Raw genomic sequence first — 24195 nt, 5'->3', positions numbered from 1 at the left:
ATTCTAACCAAGACAAATATCTTCTGTACTTCCTAAATTTCTACAGATAGTTATGATTTTACCTTCATCCTAATGGCTATAGAAAAGATCAACAACTTCTGATTACATTTGCAGATTTTAAATTGATTATTAAGGTTTCTAAAGCCACACTGTCTATATGGCTTTCAGACTGCATCTCCTCTATCTATCATAAACAATGTAAACATTCATTTGGTGAGCCAGCGGTGTTTTCAGTTAGTTCAGTATCCACTTCCTCTGCTTAGTTTTTTAATAGCGGCATAAATAATATTTGCACAGCTGCTGGCTGGACTTCATTGGGCAACTTTGTAAAGCACTGTAAACTGGATGTGATCTTGTGGTCACATGCAGTATTTTGGACTACTGTAGTCTGGGGTATTCTGCCTTAGACCATCCAGATTAATTGCTAAGGAACTCTCTTCTAACAATAAGAAGAGGATGAACAAGACTGTGACAGGTACAAAAGTTATGTATTTACCATAACACTAGACTTGCATGGTTGCAGTTCATCCTCCTCTAAATCCCTACTTACCGTCCCCTGACCTGGCAGAGTGGGTAAACATAGATATATGGTATGAATGAGCATAAGCCCAAACAGAGCTTTGTTCAGCTAGTCATTGAGCTAAAAGAAGGCTTAATTCTGATTTGGAGAAGCAAGGTTATACAAAGCATTAGGGGAAATGGAAAAGGACCTGAAGCCTGGGAAAGTTGGTGTCACTGCCAAAGTCACCAAGAGTTGATATCAGAGTCCTATAATTTTGGTAATAACAAAACTTTTGTGTAATATTGTTTGATTATATACTGCATTGTATCAATAAAATTATAAGTTCTAATTTCAGCTATTTATAAAATCATAGGATTTACAAGGCAACTGAGCTGAAAGGCCATTTCTGCCTAGCCAGAACCCACCCTTAGATGTTCCTTTATTTATTTATTTTACATTTGTTAACCAAGAATGTCTGACTGGACACAGGTCCTTTTTCAGAGGAGGCCCAGAGAGAAAAGCTCCACATACAAGCTATATGTACCAGATACAAATACAATTCAAATTACAGTTTGAAGAAAAATATAGAATGTTAAATTTAAACAAAACAACATACAACATACAATGGACAGTATAACGATACAGAAACTATGACAGTAAATACATCTGATGACAGGTACAGATTACAATATATACAAAAAATGAAGTTTCTAAGTTATATAATTTGTGGTCCAAGGTGACCCATAGCATATATAGACTTATATGCAGGGAATATTATATGAGACCTGTTGTGGTGTCTTGTTGATGTATAGTGTTACAGAAAGCACAAGTAGTACTGAGGATAGTATTTTGGTAGTAAAGTTGATATAAGTGGGTATTTTGGTAGTAAAGCTGATATAAGTGGGTTAGATGACTTCAGAAATTGAGGGTGAATTAACCAGGGCTTATTTTTTTCAAGAAGGGGCAGACTAGACATGCCAGGGTGAATTTGTAAATACATATCCAGTTGTCCATCTCTTTTTTTAAAGACAGTGTGTCACACAGCTTCATTTGGAGAGGGAATTTGTTCCATTCCATCAAAACAACAAAGCTTGCAAGATAATTATTTAATTAATACAGATAGCATATTTTTTGAAAGTATGTCTTAATTAAACAATTTTGTCTTGTCAAAAAGGTCAGTGTTTTTTAGCTTGACTTGTTGACCGTTTTTAATTTTAAGTGTGAAACGACAGATTCCTAGGAGTTTGGTTCATATTGCTTCTTTAATGATGTGCAAGCCTAGACCATTGTTTCTTCATCAAGGATTGTGTTGTTATTTTTAATATAAGGTCTCAACTAGGATGTTAAACAACATTTCTCCTGAAGGTAAGAAGAGCTTCATTCTTGCCAGATAAAGATGTATTTTTATTGCTTGAAAGTTTTAATTAGAGGCCAACATATTCTTCCTTTTTTCCCATTGTAGTCATTGCCCTATCTTATTGTTCTAGGACAAATTTTGGACCCCACGCAGTTTGGGTTTGTGAAGGGCCGATTTTGTCTCCTGAACCTGATTGACTTTTTCGAATTGGTCTCCAGAGCTGTAGACAAGGGTAAGGTGGTCCACACAGCCTATCTGGACCTCGCCAAGGCCTTCGACGCCATCACCCACTCTGGAATCATAGAAAAACTTACTAAGCTGGGCATTAATCCCTACGTCACTTGATGGGTTGCCAACTGGCTTACTGACAGAACCCACACTGTAAAAGTAGCCAACTCCAAATCCAGCTCCAGACAAGTGGCAAGTGGAGTACCTCAGGGTTCAGTCCTGGGACCGCTCTTGTTTGGCATCTACTTTTCTGAAGTACAGGCCAACACTAAGGGACTCTGGCTAACAAAGTTCGCAGATGACTGCAAACTGGGAGCAATTATTGAATCCCCAAATTATAGGGATATTCTACAAAAGGGCCTTACAGAAACAGATGCTTGGTGCCAGAGCCATGGGCTCAAGCTCAATGCCAAGAAATGTATAGTTATCCCCTTTGGGGAAAAAACATGTACCTGTGAATTACCACATAGGTGGCAGTACACTAAACACCGAATGTGTGATAAGAGACTTAGGGACACAGGTGGACAGTGGTCTCACCTTCGATAACCACATCATCACAACAGTCAGGAAATCCTTCTATGTGGCACACCTCATCACTACGGGCTTTTCATCCAGAAAAAGGGAGGTCATTGTCCCACTGTACTCATCCCTCATTAGACCCATTGTAGAATACAACGGCCCATTTGGTATGTACCTCTCAAGACATCTGCAACAACTGGAAAGGCCACAAAAATACCTCACTAAAAGAATCACAGGCCTAAAGCAGATGCCCTATGCTGACCATCTAAAACAACTTCACCTATACTCTGTCGCATATCGTCTACTCAGAGGTAATCTCTGCTTAACATACAAGGCCATGTCAAACCCAGAGCTGTTGGACATGCTACACTTAAAGAAATCCCAATCCCTCAAAGAACATGCTCCAGGGATCTAAACCCTGTCATCACAATGAACAGAACATGCTGAAGGGATAGGTTCTTGACCCAGGGACTCCTTAGACTCTGGAATAGACTACCCATACATGTCAAGCAGAGCGCTTTTTTTGGCCCTCTTCAAAAGGAACCTTGATGATTGGATGGGAGATAGGAAATTCACCCCAGGGATCACATTAGTCACCCTGGTAGACAGGGGTCCAGGGAAGTAAATACTGTGGGAAGAAATAGCCAGGGAATTGTTATGGCTAGGCTTGTATAGGCCCTAGGGCCGATAGTCTAGTACCAACCTATAAACCTATGATGGGGGCATTTCCCAAGACAGCACTTTAAACTAAGTCTGTATCCAAAAAGAGAGAAACTAGCTACAGTAGATCTTGGTGGCGAATCAAGTTTAGTAGATGTTTTTACAAAGCTGTACAGACCCTCTCACTCTTATATGAAAATCCTTGCAGATTTAGCTCTTAAGGATTCATGCTATGAAGAATATTAGCATGTGTTCTCCTTCCATTTTCTCTAGCAAGCCAAAGATCCACAAATTATTTCTTTTGACTCTGTTTTCTAAATCTTCCAATTTGTCAAATAATTTAATATTTTATGTATTCCCAGTAGTGGTGCTGCGGTACTGTTGTCACCTCACAGCAAGACGTTGTCGCGTTCGATTCTCAGCTAGAGCATCTTATGTGTGGAGGCATGCATGAATGGGCGTGCCTTCATTGAAGGTTGTGCGTCAGGGCTGGTAACTCGGCACATAAAAATCCCCTACCAAACATTAGCAGTCCGGAGTTCCACTGTGGCGACCCCTAACCGGGATAAGCCAAAAGACACAACAACATGTCAACAGCAAATCTGTGTTAATTTCCTTTTCTCTAAATCTTCCTGCCACACGTTAGAGAAATTTCAGTATTTTCTGAACATGAAGCTGTATTGAAGTGTTAAGAATGTCTGTCTGTTGAGAGAAATATTCTTGTATAGCATTCTTTTTGTTTTGAAATTCCTCAGGTTTATAAATTAATTCTTGAAGGGAGTGATGACTTGTTGAAAGTCCTTCTTTCTGTGAATGAACATTCTGAATAAGATGCATTAGAAGAGTTTATCTTTGGTCAGAACAGCTGACCAGTATAATGCAAAAAAAAGTATTCTAAAACTGAGATACTGATGAGAAAATGTGTTCATATATTTTGGTTCCCTAATAAAGAGCAACGCAGTCATTTTTGAGGTAGATTAGAGCGATGAACCAAACTTTGCTGCTGAAGAAGAAGATTTTAAGGGGAACATCTGAGTAGGGCTGTTTACTGGGTGGCCATCTTGTCTAGAATCCATTATTGAAGTTTTGTTGTTGAGCAAAATCCATATATTGATTATTGCCAATTAACAGTTAATGAACAGGTACAGGTTTTGAGGCATCTCTTACCTATATTGGTGTGTTTAGATTGTCAAGACCTGAATATTGTTTTATAAGACATTTAATATCTTTTATGATATACTCATGTTTAAAGAAAATGTGAATAACAGTACTTCTGATGGTAGGACCTGAGTATTATTTTATAAAATTCTTTATAATATACTCATTTGCAAAGAAAATGTTAATAACAGTACTTCTGATCATACCCCTGCATACTCACTATGGAGCTAATAAAGGAAATGTATTTGGGCTTCCTGGTGTGTGATAAAACTATCCTATTTATTTTGAGTAATGATAAGGAACAAGTACCCCACTATCTTGAGAATATCGTACTAAACTTGTACCAAAACACAAATACTGTATAGTGACATATAAGTTATCATAAAAAAGAACATTAAGGGATCTTGTGTTTTCTTCCAAACTCTTTTTTGCCTAACCTTAAGTTTGTGTGTGATGAAATGTATGATTTGTTTTTGCCTAGTGTATTTTCTTTCCCCGAGAGACTCTAACTTAACTTTGCTTTATCACAAATTATATTACAAAATAAAATTTAGTAAAGAAAATCTTAAACAAAGAAGATAAATGTTTAAAAAACATAACATAATCCTGCCACCATTTTGCCATTTCCTCTCTATGTTTTAATGCTTTACACAAAGCAGATGTAACACAATGTTTAACTGTATTGTTTTATTTTTGTGTTTCAGCTGCTGGTTAAAAAATGATATTGCTTTCTACATTTCTGTTGTGGGATATTTTAGCCTGATGGCTCTGTTGAACACCAGCATGTTCATTGTAGTGTTGATCCAACTGTGCCGCATTAAAAAGAGGAATCCCAGTGGTGAAAATCAGAGGAGCTTAATCCAAGAGATCAGAAGTGTTTCAGGCCTCACAGTTTTACTCGGAATTACTTGGGGATTTGCTTTTTTCGCATGGGGACCAGTGAATTTGGCCTTTATGTACTTGTTTGCCATTTTCAACACCTTGCAAGGTATGTTTATGCTTATTCAGTCCAGAAAGTTACTGTTGTGGGCATGCATTCCCAACATGTTAACTGCCAAACAGTCATGTAATACCCTGACAGTATATAAAGGTATGTACAAATAGTGGCATTTAGGTGAGCACATTTGTACCTTATCACAGTGCTAAGTGAATAAGTGCTGACATAATTAACATGTGCCATATACTGTGTTTTATTGATTTTACAGGTGGTTAATGGAGATTAGTATGTCTGTTACCTTCATGCAGATTTCTCTACCAGACAAAATGTGTACATTATGATGAGCAGCAGAGAAGTTAAAAATTTACATTGTCAAAAAGTTACCTCTATGTGCATGGTTGGCTGTGTGGCACATCTGTATCAATTCTGAAAGCCGCCCAGACCGTCCAGGATCATTTAGTGACCCAGACACTGAAATACACAGTGAGGGATCATGGAAGTGAGTGTTGAGGGAGGCATCTCAACAGTATGACTTTTACCTAATAGCGATAAGGGTCCTAACGTGACACACAATGAGCAGACTCATCTGCCTCAGGTAAATAGTACTTAGTACAATGGCCCATTTTGGTGCATTCAAAGGAACATGTGCATGCCAACTGAATGATAATATGGTAGTCTGCAGACGTCAGGCTGTCATAGAAGCCAACATGTATGCCAGGGTAAAAGCATCTGTCCTCATAGACTGGATAAAAACTCATATATGGTATAGCTTTTTCCTCAGCACCCAGCCACCCAAGGTATCATTACTTAAAGGTTAACTCTGGTGAGTGGGAATCCTGCATGTGGGCTGATGTAGAGTAAGTTGACTGAGGTGATACAAGGAAAAAATGGGAGAAATGATACATGAAGCTTCATGGTTGGCAAGCACAATTGGCAAAATGATTTGAAAGAGAAAAAGAGTGTGTAATGCAGCCTCTAAGGAGCAAGATTTTATACATAAAATTAGTAATGGCAAAAGGGGTAAATCAGAAGTAGCTTAACATTGTGATAGAAGGTAAAATAGTGGATCGGGTTAGCAGTTTAAAGTATCTGGGCAGGGGCTGTGGGATAGGGAAATCTGAATGAGGAGGTCAAACCTAGAATCAGAAGGTGTTGCAGCCAACTGGCACAGAGTGTCAGGGAACTGTGTATGAAAAAAAAACCAAAGAAGATGAAAAGTTAGATGTACAAAACAATGATGCTGCTGTATGGTACAGAAACCTGGACAGTGAAAGCAAAGCTTGAGGAAGCTAGAGGTGATGGAGATGAAGTGTCTGAGATGGGTGGTAGGATACAAACATTGGGACAGACAAAGAATTGAGGACATCAGAGCAGAAGCCAAAGAAGCTTCAGTTGCAGAAAAGGTTGAAGAGAACAGATTGCTGTGGTTCAGGCACATGTGCAGAAAGGCAGAAGACATGAAGAAGATGTAGGATGGACAGGAAGAAGGATATAGGAAACAAGGGCATCCAGCAAAGAGATGGATGTATTGTGTGAGAGAAGACCTTCAACAGTCAGGCATGACTATCAAAGAGGGTAGGAGAGTGACACTGAATCAAGAGAAATGGCGACAATTGATGCAAAACCCTGACCCCATGTAGAAAATAGGAAAAGGGCGATTGATGATGATGATTTTGTTCTAAAAATCCTTCTTATGATACTAGGAACATGGCACAGAAGCATTTGAATATCTACTATGATCCTTATTTGAATGATAAATGTTTTTCTCAGATTTAAATATATTAAATTTTTCTGTCGGTTATTGCAAAATAATACATAATTTCATTCTCTGTATAGCAGTATAGTATGAAAGCGTTTTCTGTTTTCTTGTTTCTTAATATAATGAATTTTATGTTTATGCCCTCATAAACTGCTCCTTTAAAATTGTATATTTCTGCTTTTGCCCAAGCAGTGGCCGAAATGAGCCCATTTAAAAACAGTTCACTTTCATTGTTAGCAAATAAACAACTTGCTGCTGTAGTTACCACTGAGAAGCTAAAAATAAAAATAAAAAAAAAAAACATTTTAAATTATCAAAGTCTATTGCTATAAATATTAATGTATGCATCCACTGCATATCTGTTTTGAATGTTTCTGTAATGAAACCTTGAGTCACATTTAATCAAGACAGGGACACTGTAAAGTGTTTGCAAAAGGGTGTTGCTGTATGCTACAAGTTATTACTTGCAAGATTTTATGTTGGACACATTTTGCAGAAGGATATGAACCCTGCATGTAGTAAAGTATTATATCAGTCATGAATGAACCTTTGTAGACATTCACACATGCTCATTGGATAGTTATGAGCATTGCATTATTTTGACTACAGATGTGAATACTGAATAGTAAAAAAATTAGAAAGGTCTTTGTGTTCATTGGTATTGTGGGCTACTCTTTGAGGCTTTCAGACTGTTGCGGTCATGAAGTTCGTCTGGATGTATCCACCACATGCATGAGTCTGTACATTGTCTTGACCTGTGAAGTCGTGGCACTTCATCACCTAGAAGGCATAGAACTGAAGCACTAGATAACTCTATGAACTAAATTTGTTTACTTTTTATTTATTTACATCTTAGCCTGGTTAACCCTACTGGGCAACACCCATTTTCAGGCAAGACCAGGAAAAGAAAATTCCATAAATAAAGTGCAACTATTAGTTTAAAAGTATAACGATTAGTTTCATACACCGTTTTTTGTAGTTAGTTGAGTATATGTTTAGTATAAATGCTAGCATTATATGCTCTGTTTAGTGAAAAAAAGATTACTTAGTAAGTAGCAAAAGCAAAAATAGTACAGATCATGAAAGAAGACAGGGAAGTCATTTTAATTTCTTTCTTTCTCCCTACAATTAAATTGATAGCCATTTAGAGCTGCCATGTGCATTGTCTGTTATGTTTTTACATTTTGTTTTCCGTTTTTATTTCCTGTTTTGAGAAATCTGTTGCTGTGTGTTTTGGATCATCCAGGATATAAGGAGATGAGTGGTGTATCTAAGTGAGAGATTGATATACTCCTGATCTAACAACTGGGCTTCAGATTTCACTTGTTATTCACTGGCTTTTATGCTTCTTTGACCAATATTTAATGCATTGCAGCTGAGTGATGCCTCCAGGTATTTCTGTAGTTACATCCTACTGGCACCTCTAGCATCAAATATTACATGTTCATATTTGCATTGATAAGTCCAAAACCATGCTACATACAGAATTTTATAGCAATAACTTGACAATGTGGGTGTGGTATATTGGAGATTTACCCATAGTTGGAGTGGTTTAATTATGAAGGCTACATTCAGCTACCTGTCAGGGGCCAAGATCAACCAAATCAAGTGTGCATTCAGGTCATTGAATCACAAGTACTAGTATGACTCAGTCATAGTCCATGTGGATGTAAACAACCTAAGACCTACCTCCCTCAACTATATGAACCAACTCCTTAAACTGTAGAATAGCATTCTGTCAACACCATAAACAAAAAAAAAAACAGAGATTAAAGAACGCCAACCTCCACCAATGCCAGAACACTTTCACTATCCAAACTCACAGCCTCAGTCCTCTAAAAAGATATCGAACCAATGTGGTTTTCAATGCTGGCAAATAATCGCCAGAATCGGAAATAAAATATCAGTCTTCATTTATTGTAACAAAATGTTAAGCGCTTTCACTCACTCAAATGTGAGCTTCATCAGAACATTTTACAAACTGATACAAGCAGTTGAAATACTTTCTTTGGGGCCAAATCCATTTAAAGCGATACAGCGCTTGAAATTAATCATAATGTTCAATGTCATATAAAATATAAAATATATGATTACTAAAACATACACAAATAGATAAACTCTTAAGTACTCATATAATTAATCAATAATCATCCATTAAATAACTTACGTCTAAATAGTTTAGACACATAAGTTCATCTAAAAAATGTACAGATAGGTACATAGTATTTAATAACTGTTATCATTTTGTAATAAGTAAACTACTATTTCTAAACATTGGGAAATAAAAATACTATACTAAATAAGCCATATATATATATATATATATATATATATATATATATATAAATATATTAAAATACATATATGAAATCTGCTTAACCAATTCCTACCCCCACTATTAATAATGATGGTAGATTTATCTATTGATTCTACCTAATAGTAAGGGTTTGATTGATATATTGTCATTCAACCCTGGTGGTGTCCAGGCATCGGTTAACAGCTGCCACCATACTTCCTTATATGCCAGTATGGTTTTGATATCACCACCTCTAGGGTCCAAAACAATATTTTCCAAAATCGCAAACTTAAAAGTATGTTTTGCCCCAAACTTTTCTACATGCCTGTAAAAGGCATTATTAATGTATTTGTCCTGATACTATATAGGTGAGAATATATACGTTTTTTGAAATTTCTCTCAGTCTTCCCTATATAGTATCCCGGACATGCCCCACATTTTTCCAAATAAATAACAAATTTCGTATTGCAATTGCCTTGTTTGAATCTCAGTCTAGTTCTGTTAACATTATCCAAAACTATCCCTTCATCCTCATTGATAACATAACATTGGTTACAAGCACCACATTTTGTAGTATGCTTCTTGATGTTTTCAGTTCCTATACCCCTTTCCAAAAAGGTTTTAATATTTCGGCCCATCTTATACACAAATGTTGGTTTAGGGCCTAAAATATCCTCCATATCTTGGTCCACCATCAAAACATTCCAATTAGCTGTTAAAATGTGGGGCATGTCTGGGATACTATGTAGGGAAGACTGAGAGAAATTTCAAAAAACGTATATATTCTCACCTATATAGTAGCAAGACAAAATACATTAATAATGCCCTTTACAGGCATGTAGAAAAGTTTGGGGCAAAACATATTTTTAAGTTTGCGTTTTTGGAAAATATTGTTTTGGACCCAAGAGGTGGTGATAACAAAACCATACTGGCATATAAGGAAGTATGGTGGCAGCTGTTAACCAATGCCTCGACACCACCAGGGTTGAATGACAATATATCAATCAAACCCTTACTAACTATTAGGTAGAATCAATAGATAAATCTACCATCGTTATTAATAGTGGGGGTAGGAATTGGTTAAGCAGATTTCATATATGTATTTTTATATATTTATATATATATATATATATATATATATATATATATATATATATATATATGGCTTATTTAGTATAGTATTTTTATTTCCCAATGTTTAGGAATAGTAGTTTACTTATTACAAAATGATAACAGTTATTAAATACTATGTACCTATCTGTACATTTTTTAGATGAACTTATGTGTCTAAACTATTTAGACGTAAGTTATTTAATGGATGATTATTGATTAATTATAATGAGTACTTAAGAGTTTATCTATTTGTCTATGTTTTAGTAATCATATCTTTTATATTTTATATGACATTGAACATTATGATTAATTTCAAGCGCTGTATCGCTTTAAATGGATTTGGCGCCAAAGAAAGTATTTAAACTGCTTGTATCAGTTTGTAAAATGTTCTGATGAAGCTCACGTTTGAGTGAGTGAAAGCGCTTAACATTTTGTTACAATAAATGAAGATTAATATTTTATTTCCGATTCTGGCGATTATTTTCCAGCATTGAAAACCACATTGGTTCGATATCTTTTTAGAGGACTGAGGCTGTGAGTTTGGATAGTGAAAGTGTTCTGGCATTGGTGAAGGTCAACTATAGGAAGAGAGACATGATGGAGCTCTCAAACCGTGTGTCCCAGGCTGGTAAGAACCTAACTTTGAGCAGCATTCTACCTTTTTCAAAGATGATGTCACAATATGAGCAAAAAATAATTGATTTAATAATCGGTTTAGTTTTTGGTGTCATTCAAAGGGGGTGCAATATTTGTTGGTCTGGGAGGATATTGTTGACAGCCCATGATGCTTCACCAAGAAAGGTCTGCACCTGTCCCCTCTAGGCTTTTGAATATTGGCTAAAACCTTGAGAACATTTCACCCCCCCCCCCCAGTTTAATGTTCTCACTGGTCAGGTTGGAAAATAAAGTTGTCTCCTTCAAAATAAAAATAAAATCTGGGACACCAGGTAACCCTGGGATACTTAGGAATTATTCCAAGACAAACTTCCTAGTTTTAAGTGACACCCCGGCAATATGTCAAGCTCCAGCCCCCCAAACCCAGGGAGTGCAAATGCCTGTATGGAGTAGTTCACAAAAATCCTTTTCAATCATGTATACATCTTCATAGAGGCAGTGGCACCTACCCAAAATAAATGCAGGACAAACTCAAAAATCAAGTCACTCAGGTAGAATCCCAACATCAAATAGGCTGTGTAACAAAAGGAATAAAATAATGGCCAAAAAGGAAATACAGTGCCCAGCAAGGGAAGAACTCCCATCACCAAGCTAAGTAAACAACTCAGGGAGCTAATTAAGTCTACCAAAGTCAGATTTTAGATAAATGTAGCCTCCCAGGCTAAGGAAGACAGCAAGACATTCTTCTGTTATGTCCAAAACCTCAAAGGCAATACACAACAATATGCCTAATTAACTGTAAATGAGACAATTATACTGAGCTGGAGAATATAGGAAATCTACTGGCCTCTAAATTAAGCACCAATTGTACCCATCACCCAACACCTCTGAAGAAATACCTCCAACCACATTTCCCTCTACTGTCAATAGGGAACAGGTCCCCAATGCACTCTCCAAAGACAAAATGACTGCATCAATGAGATCTGATAATACCCCAGGATATCTTCTTAATAAAACATGATCTATTGTGCCTACTAGAAGCACTGTTCAGTGGTAGCCTACAAACAGGCTTCATGCCAAGCAAATGGAGGAGTGTAACTGTTATCCTTCTGCAAAAGCGTGGGACATCCATGGTCCTGGGAAACTGTCAACTCATAAGCCTGATTAGTCTCATAAGTAAGGCCATTGAAAGAATAATCATGGACATGATAAATAATGACAGTGGACAGTGCCCAGTATAGTTTTATCAAGGACATGTCATGCTTACTAAACCTGGTGGACTTCTTCAGAAAGGTCACCAAAGAAATGAATAAGAGAAAAATGGTAAATAATGCCTACCTCAGCCTTGTCAAAGCATTCAACACAATACCTCACTTGGGAATTGTAGACGAGCTGAAGAGATTAAGTATAAACCCCTATATCACCCACTGGATAGCCAGCTGGCTGACAGGACACAAGAAGTCAGGTTAAGTGAGTCTACCTCCACAAAAAGGCCATTCATTAGCATAATCCACTAGGGCTTGGTGCTGGGGCCACTCAGTTTTGGCATCTACTTCTCTGAAGTCAAGACCAACATCAAAGGCCTCTGGCTGACCATTTTCACAGACAATTGCAAGCTAGGTGCAGTCATATAATTCCCCCAAAGACACAAACATCCTCCTAGAAGGCCTGACACAGATTAATAACTGTTGTGAGTGTCACTGTCTAAAACTCAGTGCCACAAAATACACAGTAGTATCTTTTGGAAAGATAACCAACTCTTAAAATTACTGCATTGATAATACACCCCTATGAATTGATCTTGTGGTCGTGGATGTGGAAATGCATGTAGACATTGATTTGGCTCTGCCCATTATGTGTCTGCTGTAGTAAGGAAATCACTCTATGTTGTACATCTTATAAGCAAGGGTATGGCATCTAGGTCTAAAGGTGTCATTGTTCCATTGTACTCAGGCTTCATTAGACCAGTCATTGAGTATCATGCCCCCTTTGGTATGTACCTGACCAGGCATGAGCAACAGTAGAGAGTCCACAGAGGTTTTTCACAAAAAGAATATATTCTGTAGACAACATGTCCTATGCAAACTGCCTCAAAGTCTTGTCTTTGTACATGGTCTCCTACAAACTGCTGGCCATCAACGCATCCTCTGATCCAGCCCTTATGGATCTGTTGCATATCTACAAAACAAATGGCATTAAGAAACCACCAATCCAAGGCCATAAGCCTCATCTACAACATAAATAAGACATGGAGAGACAGGTATGTACCTCAGGGACTATAGCTTCTCTAGAACAGGCCTGCCATCCATGTGAGTTAGAGTTCCTCCATGCACTTATTCAAGCAAAACTTAGATCAGTGGATGGGAAAATGTAAATTTACCCCTGGTCTGCCACCTATGACTCTATTAGAAAGATCAATCACCCATGCCCAAGCTATAACCCCAGTAAAATGAGGGCATCAAAACCTGCCAGTTATATTTAGAAAGCATGGCTAGGCTTACAAAGGGTCATTAGACTAGTGATCACCTGTGAATCTATGCACATATAAGATCAATAATAATGAAGTGGAATTTGGTGGCTTCAGTAGGGGACAGGTTCAAATTCTTAAATACTAAAAACATAGGATGCAATAATAGATTTTGAGTACATACAGTAAAAGGAAGGAAGCAATAAGAGATTTTGAGTACATATATTAAAAGGAGTGAATGTGATTGTGACTAGGGCAGGTGGAGAAAGTGTGATTAGTGAACAATAAAGTATGTATGAAAATGCACTACTTACCTGTACCTTAGGAGGTTAGTGCACTTTCTTTCAAAATTATCTATGCCTTATCAGAACAGAGCATTCTCCATAATTGTTCTTTTATTTTACTCACTGTTTAACTTTTCTGTTTCTTTGTGAGTGACTGACTGTCTCTCTCTGCAGTTTCAGACCTGGGTGAGTGCCCACTCCATTCGCCCTCACTTTACTCAGGCTCACTCCACTCACTTACCCTACCCCCATTCCCACCCACCCCACACTCCTGTAACTTATAGCTACCCAAACCTCTCACCTATATGACCATGCCCCCCTCAGGCAGCAAATCCTGATTTTGCATTTACGTTGACTAGCTGGACAGTTAGTCACCATTCTCCCCCCACTTCATTATTCTCAAGCTACATTGTATATTGCCTGACTCTTATATACTATAAACCTTAACTCTCCTTCTTACCATTCAATACTCTTGCCTAATCCTCTTTTCTCTCTTTGCCTCCATTTTACCTCTTACCTTAGTATAACATTTTCCCTTATCTCTTTTACTCCATATCATACTTTTGTCCACCCCGTCACTGTGTGCTTCTTTGTCTTTTCGTTTTTAACCCCCTCCATTAACCTAACCCTCCTTTTTTTTTGCTAGACTGCTTTCTGAAACTTCTAAGATGTTCATTAACTCTCTTCCATTTAACCATTACCCTTGACCTCACAATAGATTGTAACATCTTTACTATGTAGCCAATAAAACCTATCATCTCTCTCCCTGTGCTGCTAGCTCTGTTACTTCTAGCCCTTTATGCCACCTCCTCCCAATTCTACCTTCCCACATTCTACCCCTCTTCTACTGTGCCAGTCATCCAGAGCTTCCATCACAACAAACCCACTGTTCACATCTCCCCATTCCTTTTTGACACCTCCCCTACTCTACTTTTCTCTCTTAGATATTTTTATACCCATAGCTCTGCAAATAATGTATACATACATTTCAGGCTGTTTTCCAATCTAAGATTTCGTACCCTCCACTCCCTTACCCATATTAAACTCCAGTGTGACATCCATCCTAACCCAGACCCCACTCCAGCCACCTCCTCTAGATCCACATACTGACATCTACCCCAACTCCATACCTGTCTCCCACCTACCAGTAAAAAATGTTACTCTGATCTACTCATCATTAGCATCAACCTCAGAAGCCTGTTAAATAGTACATGAATTTCATGCTGCTGTTGCCCTTTACTCTCCAGATATAGCCGTCATTTCAGAAACCTGGCTTAAGCATCATATTAAATCTGAAGAATTTCTTCCCAATGGGTATAGTATCCTTAGAACTGATAGATTATCTAGACGTGGTAGTGGTATACACATCATGTTCAAAGAAAATCTTAAATTGGCACAACTTAACTCTACTCCACCTGATCTCCCTAACTCAGAAATTTTAGTAGCACACCTATACATAAACATAACTCCATTATCAGTATAGCTATCTACCTCCCCCTGCTAATAACCTCCATAACATTGAAAACATCCTTGAATGGGCCTCCTCCAACTTCAGCCATCAAACTGTTATATTAGGAGACTTAAACCTTGACTGGTTTACCTGCTCCTCTAATTCTCCTGCTAACTTTATAAACTTGTATAATTTCTGTCAAAAAATTAACTTCCCCACACGCATCGACAACCACACCAACAGGCAATCCATTCTAGACTGGATTTTAACAAACAAATCCAACATTAGCTATGATGCTGGTTGACTTCCAGACACACTAAGTGATCACTTCATAAACTACTTGATTAGAAAACATTCACATAATTCCTGTAACATTTCATTTTGCTACATTCGCAATAAAAAAACACTTTGCCCCTTTCTTATTTAATGCTTTTCTTGACTGGGCACCTCTAAAACTCTTCAATTGGACCTTGCAGTACAGTACTTTAATAGTGCATTCCTGCAAATACTTAATGATCTTGCCCCAATTAGAAAAATTCATACCAAAGCCAAACAACTTCCCTGGTTATCAAAAGATACAATTCTTCTGCTAAAACAAAGGGACATAGCCTGGTCTCTCCTTCTGAATAATAGAAGCAAACAAAATCTCATCACCTACCAACATCTTCGAAATCAAACCAAAAACAAATTAAACAAGACAAGGAAACTTATTTCCAAACAAGTCAGCTAAAATGCCAGAAAAATCGATCCCCAAAGATTCTGGCAAACAATCAACCTCCTTCTCAACCCAGGAAAACCCACTACCCCAGTCCCAACTCTAACCAACCCAAATGATTGTATAGCCACTCAAGTTTAACTCCCATTTTATTTACCTCAATAACCTCTCTATTAAACAAAACCCCTAATACTTCTCTGTCCCTACCCTGACCCTCCAAAGAAAATTCTACCCTCTTCTATATCAAACCCATCCAAACAAGTTATGTAAAAAATCTCCTTGCTAAATTAAAACCTTGCACACTAGCTGCAGATCAGCTACCTGGTGATTTTCTTAAACTAGCTGCTACTTCCATCACTTACTCTATATCTATTCTTATTTACCATTCTATCTCTGAACAGTATGTACCACTTCTTTGGAAAATATCTCATGTCGTACCTTTGCATAAAGGCGGTCCCCCTAATGATGTGTCCAACTACAGACCCATAGCCATTCTGTCACCACTAACCAAAATCTTAGAAAAATGTATACACAAACAGAAATTAGACCATTTCCTGATGAATAACCTATTATTTAATACACATGGATTTTGACCCAGGCATAGTACCAGCACAGCTCTAATAAGCCACCTCAAAAACAAAAAACAACTTGTCTCTGCTACCTTCCTAGATATGTTAAAAGCCTTTGACACTGTATCACATCAAAAACTTCTCAATAAACTGCCCTTCTACCACTTCAGACCTGATGCCCTAGGCTGGTTTCATAGCTATCTCTCTAACCGGAAACAAGCCACTTTATGGGATGATAAACTCTCTCCCCAGCTTCCTATCTCTGTAGGAGTCCCACAAGGGTCTATCCTTGGCCCACTTCTTTTCATAATTTTTACCAATGACCTATGCTCCACAGCAAAACTAGCCTCAGTCATACAATATGCTGACAATGTTTCCCTCATCTGCTCTGCACCCTCTAGTAAAACTCAGGCTGCCCTCCACAATATTGAAAACTACTTAGCAGCCCATCAGCTCATACTTAATCCTAATAAAACCAAGCTTATGGTCTTCTATAATACCTCACTAATAAACAACCAACCACCTGTCTCTATTTCATCCTCCAATGGCACAGAAATGGAACCCATCAAACAAACAAAACTTCTCGTGTCACAATTGACAATGTACTTAAGTTTGACATATTGCGCTAATGATTAAACAGGTTCATATAAAACTTGGTGATCTCTGTAGGGCTAAAGCCTATCTTACTGATCATGCCAGACTCGCAACAGCTAGAACACCATCTCTTATATTCCCTTTTTTACTGTTCACAAATATTTACCAAACTTCGCAAATATGATTTGTTGCTATAACAAAATAGCCAAATTTGCTGCTAATCAGTCTCAAAGATCACATCATTTCACTGCCCTTCACCAGCTGAACTGGTTAGAACTCCCTAACCTACTTACACTAAATCAACTATTAACTGCCCATTTGGTCATGTATAAACCTGACAACTGTCCAGCTCTGTCTGACCTTGTTCAGCCCTACACTAATCTTAAGTCTCTGAGGTCTGCTGATAAAGTGTTGCTGAAAGTTATCAAAACCCAAAACTCACACTGTGACTCCTTACACTGCCACAACATTGCCAAACACTGGAATTCTCTTCCCCAGCACATTCCGTCCATCACTGATGCACATACATTCAAACAGTCCCTAAAAGAATACTTCACTAATCATTGGCTATGCTGCTGTTCTCCCCCAGACTAACAAATCATACCCTTTTACTGTCTACCTTCTTTCTCACCACTAGCCATTGTTATTATATCCTGGCAATGAGACTTCTAGCTTCCCTTCTGATACGTTTATTCTACTTAAAAAAAATTGCTTGTATGTGTTATCTTAATTAATCTTATAAGGTTATTTTATTAACTAATGTATGTATTTGGATACACCGTCAAGGATTTTACTTGAACTTCTTTTGCTTATTTGATGTTTTTTTTTCAAACATATGCATTTCATCTGTACTAATTGTATAACTATGTAAACTTCCTTAGAGCTTTTCTCCCTGGGTCTCCACTAAAACTGGGCTCCTGGTCCAGTCTGACACTACCAGGCAATCAAATGTAAATAAATAAATAGTAAGTAAAATCAGAAGAGGAGGACAGTAGGGATGTGGTCATAAGTGAGTGAAATGTTGCTGTGAGAGGGGTAAACTGAAGAAGGTAGATGAAAAAGAAGAGCAAGTAGGGGTGAAGCCATAGATCCTAGGATGCTGTTAAACAGGAACTGCATTTTAGAATGAAAGGTGAAAGAGATGTGCTAAGTGGTTAACATTAGTTAAGCGGCTCCACGTCTGGAGCAGGTTAACACGGTGGCGAAGAGACATTTACATGAATGTTTGAAACTTGATGAGCTGTTGATTTCTGTTACTTCATATTGTAGTGTATTCCACACATAGCCATTTAACTGCCTTTGGACTTCTGTTGTGTGTCTGTAGATATTTGTTGGATTTTTTTTCAAAGTTCCTTGGTGTATTGTGTTGCAGTAGAGTCCATACTTTGTTCTTATTTGTCTGTGCTCCTCAAAGGTCTCAGTACCATTCCTGCAGTGTATGTGTGTTACGCATGATTCAAAGATGGTGTAATTAGTTCCTGCAGTGTATGTATGTTACGCATGAATCAAAGATGATATTATTATCTTGCTAAATCCTTGTGTAGTACGCCTGTCCTTGTGTATTTCCATCAGGTACACGGGTTGCTCCACTCATTACGAAGCTCATCCTCACACTTCTGTCTGTAGTGAGGCACCCTACATTTGTATTGTGGTTTATTTGCAGGTCTTGTTTTTGGAACCACATTATGTTGCTACATACACCTTAGACCTGAGCTGCACGTTAGTGTTGTAGGCATCTAGAATGGATTATGTTTGGTTAGCTCCCTGTACACATCTCATGAAACCTGTACTCCAGGGTAGTTTCTTCACTGCCTCGTGACTGTGCAGGACTTTGGCAGAATTCACAAATTGGACAGCGGTTCATTCTTAGGGGACTGCCTGTACTTCACTGACCCCACTTTTTGTAATCTGGATGACATATTTGCATTGGTTTCATTAAAAATACCTTCATTTTGTTTTTGGAAAATCATAGAGCTTCCATGTCCTTATGCAATTTTCACATATTTTGCCACTCAGCAGTAATTCCATTAAACTGTTATCTGCATCATTTTTACATTTATGCAGGTGAATGACTGGTACTTCATTTAAATATTATAAGTCATGCATCGAAAACATTCAATTTCTTATATAAAACTACTAACACATGAAAAATACATATATTTATCCACTGATTTTATTTCACTAATACAAATATTCTGAAGATCCATTATGACTTGCTGTATCTCTTCTTCGTACTGTTATGTTTAGGTTTCTTTTAAAAGCAATGTCAAAAATCTGTGTGACAGACTAGCATAGTTTCAAAACTGGATGAAATACAGATCTGAATATGGTCTATCTTCTCCAACACCACAAGAACTTAACCCACACATCTTAGCACATAAAATTTCCCTAGGCTGTAACTCCTGCTTACCCATAGTGCTAAATTGCTTTCTATGTATTCAGATCTCATTTGCCATTTATCCAGATGAGATAAAGAAATTATTCCAAGCTGCTGTCTTTTTCTTTAACGGTAAATTTTTCAAGTTTTTCAAAGCTGTTAGCATATATTCATTGATTGTTGGTGTTGTGCTTCATTTTTAGGTCAAGCCAATCCAATTTTCATTTTAAAGAGCTTTTACAGTTTGTTTTCCATCCCCACTAGGTCTTGCCCTTTTCACTGCTTTTTTTCTCTGGCATTGTTTTATTTTTTGTTTTTTGTTTTTTGCAGTAAGCAGTATACAGTGCCCTAGTTTTGTTTTTACTGGTACTGAATGGTTATTACTACCCTGCCAGATCCATGGCTGTTAGGGAGTAGCACTGTTTGTGTTTTATTATTGTGTGCTAGTGTCTTTAGTTTTTGGCAGTTATGGAAAAAAGCACAAAATTCTGCAGTAGGACAGACATGCTGTTTATACTGTCTTAGTCCTCAGAATTTCAAATCTGATGGCAATACTTGCAAAGTTTTTGGTAAGTGTGCATTAACTGATGGAACAAATATGTACGTTTTGAAAAGCATGCTGTCCAAGGAAGTTTCTTCTTTTGCTGAGCTTTCTGCATCCAAGAGTTCTAAGGATTCACTACTTGCATTCTCAAGACCAGGAACTAAGGAAGCAGCTCATAAAAGAGGAAAGACTCAGAAAAATATCAGTTGCTTCCATTAATTTGTTGCACAGTAGGCATTCTATTTCTTCAAAAAAGACTGAGGTTGCAGAATGAAGAAATTTCTTTCAGTGATCCAGATGTGTAGAACCATGCGAGCAGTGTGATTGAAAGGCAGCAAAACTAGGACAGCCTTTTCTCCCTTTCCGAATTCAAACTAGGCAGGTTGGCACCCTATAGATTTTCATCAGCTAGGCCTTTAGGTCCATTAGGTCATTTTTATCCCATTGCAGCCAGTCAGTTTCTGTGGATATTGACTAAGAGAAAATGTCAGTCATTCTGGGGACCCAGGTAGAGATGGATCTTGCGTATTCCCCCTCTGATTGCAAACTAGACAGTGATGTCTTACCCTTGTCTTTTTTTTCCTAGTGCCTCCTCTTCATTCCCATCACAGATGTGACTCTGATGAACTGGTAAGCAGTCTGCATGTACAAATTCAGGTTCTTTTTAGTTCACTCAGCCTTTATATCACAACAATTAACATAAATGTGTCCCACATCAATGATGCTGTCAGTGCTGGCTGCTTTGACAATTGGTACCCTTTCAAGCCCTAGTGTTCATTCTGGAGGGTTGAGGTCAGTTTTGGCACATATGCCTTTGACATCTTTTTGACCTTCAGATTCTTTAGGCTTTCAAAACCTTGGTCCCAAAGTCTTGGTGCAGAACTCAGTTTTGAGTGACCCTCTGTTTTGACAGTCAGGGTCAATTAATCTGTGCCAATGACTTTGATGTTGTTGGTATTAGTACCAGTGCTAATTCTGGACATTCAGTGTAATTGTCCTTGGAGCAGAGTGAGTTCTCAACTTTGATCACCACATTGACATTCTAGACCACTGTCTGTGGGCCTCTTTTGGTACTTGTTAAAGCTCCAGTCTAAAGTTAATACAATATTACCTGTGCATGAGGCTTCTCAATCTTCTCAGCAGAAGGACAAAAAAGCTGGATGGCCACTGATGAGATTGACGTGGATGGCCAGGTGATTTTCAGCCTCCTGTTCTTCGTTTTCAGAATCATCCTCATGAAGGAGTAGGTGAAGAACTTATGCAAATGAAGCACATTAACTGTCCTCTGGAGTGTCCTATACCAAGCACTAATAATGGAGATTCGGCAGGTTCCCCAGCTTTCCCCACAGATGACCCCAGATCAGGAGAGATTCTAGAGATGACACAGAGAAGGCAGGTAGGTCCAATGAGCCACTCTCATCTCTGCAAAGATTTTTGCATTAAGTATTCCAATCCCACCCCATGCCCAGCCTGCTGCATGGTTCTTTCTGCAGACAAATTGGTTTAACTTGCAGTCACAGAGGCTTAAAGAGAGTCTGATGTTGTTGTGCCTGTCCTAAGTAGACCTCACAGGATCCTTAGGCCACCTGTAGATTGTAACTGTTGGGTCCAGACTCCAGTGAATCATTCCAACCTCACTATGGCAACCCTTAAAAGGTTACCAACCCTCAGAACCAAATGATTCATTCTGTGATCAAGGAGTCCAGGATTTGGCCTACTTTGGAAAGTGAGAGTATGTGTTTTTGATCAGGGCACTAAATTACCTATTACAGTGGTATGGTTCCAAGGCAAGCTTGAGGAGAAGATGGATAAGATTCTGGAAAAGCTGAAATCCAGATTGACTTCTTAGGTGGCAATACTGTCCTCCACTTCCAGCTTCATCATGTTTCTGAGACATAATTCTGAGGACAGTGCAGTGAGGATAGAGGGTACCAGCATTGACTTATGCCAGCACAACTGGTTGTTCCTTTCCAGTGTTGCTGAGAATGTCAGGCCTTCCTTCATTAACACATCATTTAGTGGAAGTAACCTATTTGGTTCTAATGTCAACAGAAACTGTAGGATATTAAGAAAAAATGAAAAACTCTCTCAGTATTCAACATAACTTTTTGTGGATTAAAAAGCAGTTTACATCAGTTGTGATAGAAGCAGTGTCAACAGCAGCAGAAAAATACAACAATCTGGGAACAGTCAGCAGGACTGTGAAATTTCCAGAATGAAAGTCCACTCAAAGGTATAAATTCCTGGAAAAATCAGATACAGTGGCCCTTTGTCAAAAGGACAGTACCAGCAAACTCTTTGAAGGCCTCACTGACTGTCCCTCTCTGAAGGCTGTCAGGAGTCTTTTATGAAACTCTCTATCTGTGTGACTGACCATCATGCAAGACATGTGGATTTGAAAAAAATATATATTTAGAGAGTACAAAATTCCACTTTATTCCCTTCCAAAGCCACACTTTCTTCAATTACTCAACATCCCATCCTATCAGAAGGGTTCATCCAGAAAAGACTTCTTAAATCTCCTGTAAAAGAGTACCATCTCATAAGGCCAGATAGCATCTAGATACTACTTCAGTTTTTTTTTTAGTTCAAGTGGATTTGAAAAAATATATATATTTAGAGAGTACAAAATTCCACTTTACTCCCTTCCAAAGCCACACTCTCTTCAATTACTCAATATCCCATCCCATCAGAAGGGTTCATCCAGAAAAGACTTCTTAAATCTCCTGTAAAAGAGGACCATCTCATAAGGCCAGATAGCATTGAGATACTACTTCAAGTTTTTTTTTAGTTCAAAAAAAGGTCCCAACCATGGCTGACAAAATCCTGAAAAATGGTCCTTTCCAATATGGGCAACTTTGCTCCCCCTCAATTCTAACCTCTTCGCTGGTCAAAGCAGACCACAAATAACTCATATTCATGACAAGATTAAAGCTGGAAGCAACTTTGAATACCTTGGTATTCAGAGTTTATTCAAAGCCTAATCAAATGAAACTGAGTGATAATCTGACCAAATTCAAAACATCATCCATCTTGATGATCCCACTGCTTATGCAGAATCTTTTACTGCCAAATTATATGCACATGTAAATAGCTGCATAGCTACGTCTGTCCCCCTCTGAAATAAATGCAATACCAAATTCAGAAATAAACCCCATGGAGTAATCCAAATATAAACAGGCTCTGTAATAAAAGACCATAACTCATTACATTCAAAAATAAATTTAACTCTCAAGTTGCCAATAACACTCTTGCTAAACAAGGAACTCTGGACACTGATGAAATCAACCAAGCCTGATAAGAGGTAATAATAGCAAACCAGATGACGGCTAGCCACAGAGCTTTCTTTAACTATGTTAGAAACCTCAGAAACAATGTGCAGAACTAATAACAAATAATATTGCATACTCTGACCCAGAGGACATTACCAATCTACTAGCAGATAAAATTAGCTCTAATTTCACCCCTTCTCCTGTATTTTCATATCACATATACAGCCTGTCTCAAATCTCTTCAAGGCTTTATCTAAGTAATGCCAAGAACACTACCCCTATGGGGCCGAACAACATACCAGCCTGCCTACTGGTCAGCCTGAAGCATGATTTGGCAGATCCCCTCAAAACCAGCATCATGTTGGATGAATAAAGGACAGCAACAATTCCCTTACACAAAGTTGGGACTTCAACAGATAATTGTCGACTCATAAACTTAACCAGCATCATGTAAGACTATTAAAAGGATCATTCTGAAATGTATAAATAAGGATATAGGTAACCTGCAGACTCTCTACCTAAGCCAATTTGGATTCACTAAGGATATATCCTTCCTTCTTAAGCTGGTCAACTTCTTCAAAAAGTTTATTCTTAGGAATGGATGAGGGTGAATCAGTACACACTGCATATCTAGTTTTTGCAAAGGTATTTAACATCATCCCATGCTTGTTTGTCATAGATAAACTCTTCAAGTTAAATGTAAGTCTTTATATAACTCATTGGATAGTTTATTAGCTCACAAACAGAACTCAAGAAATAAGGGTGAGCGTGTCTACCTC

General features: G+C 38.0%; 1 protein-coding gene across 2 annotated transcripts in view; it reads left to right on the top strand.

The window, feature by feature from the left end:
* Positions 1-24195, top strand: part of ADGRG2 (adhesion G protein-coupled receptor G2) — a 465660-nt gene that overhangs the window by 337960 nt on the left and 103505 nt on the right. For both annotated transcript variants that reach the window (XM_044072249.1, XM_044072248.1), the window contains one exon: positions 5129-5412. In XM_044072249.1, coding sequence (XP_043928184.1) covers positions 5129-5412 — 284 coding nt within the window. The remainder of the gene's footprint in view (positions 1-5128; positions 5413-24195) is intronic.

This window comes from Protopterus annectens, chromosome 5.part0 (assembly GCF_019279795.1).
Source record: "Protopterus annectens isolate FY-2018-M chromosome 5.part0, PAN1.0, whole genome shotgun sequence".
In the NCBI taxonomy this organism is placed as follows: Eukaryota; Metazoa; Chordata; order Ceratodontiformes; family Protopteridae; genus Protopterus; species Protopterus annectens.
This window is presented reverse-complemented; position numbering and strand designations above follow the sequence as displayed.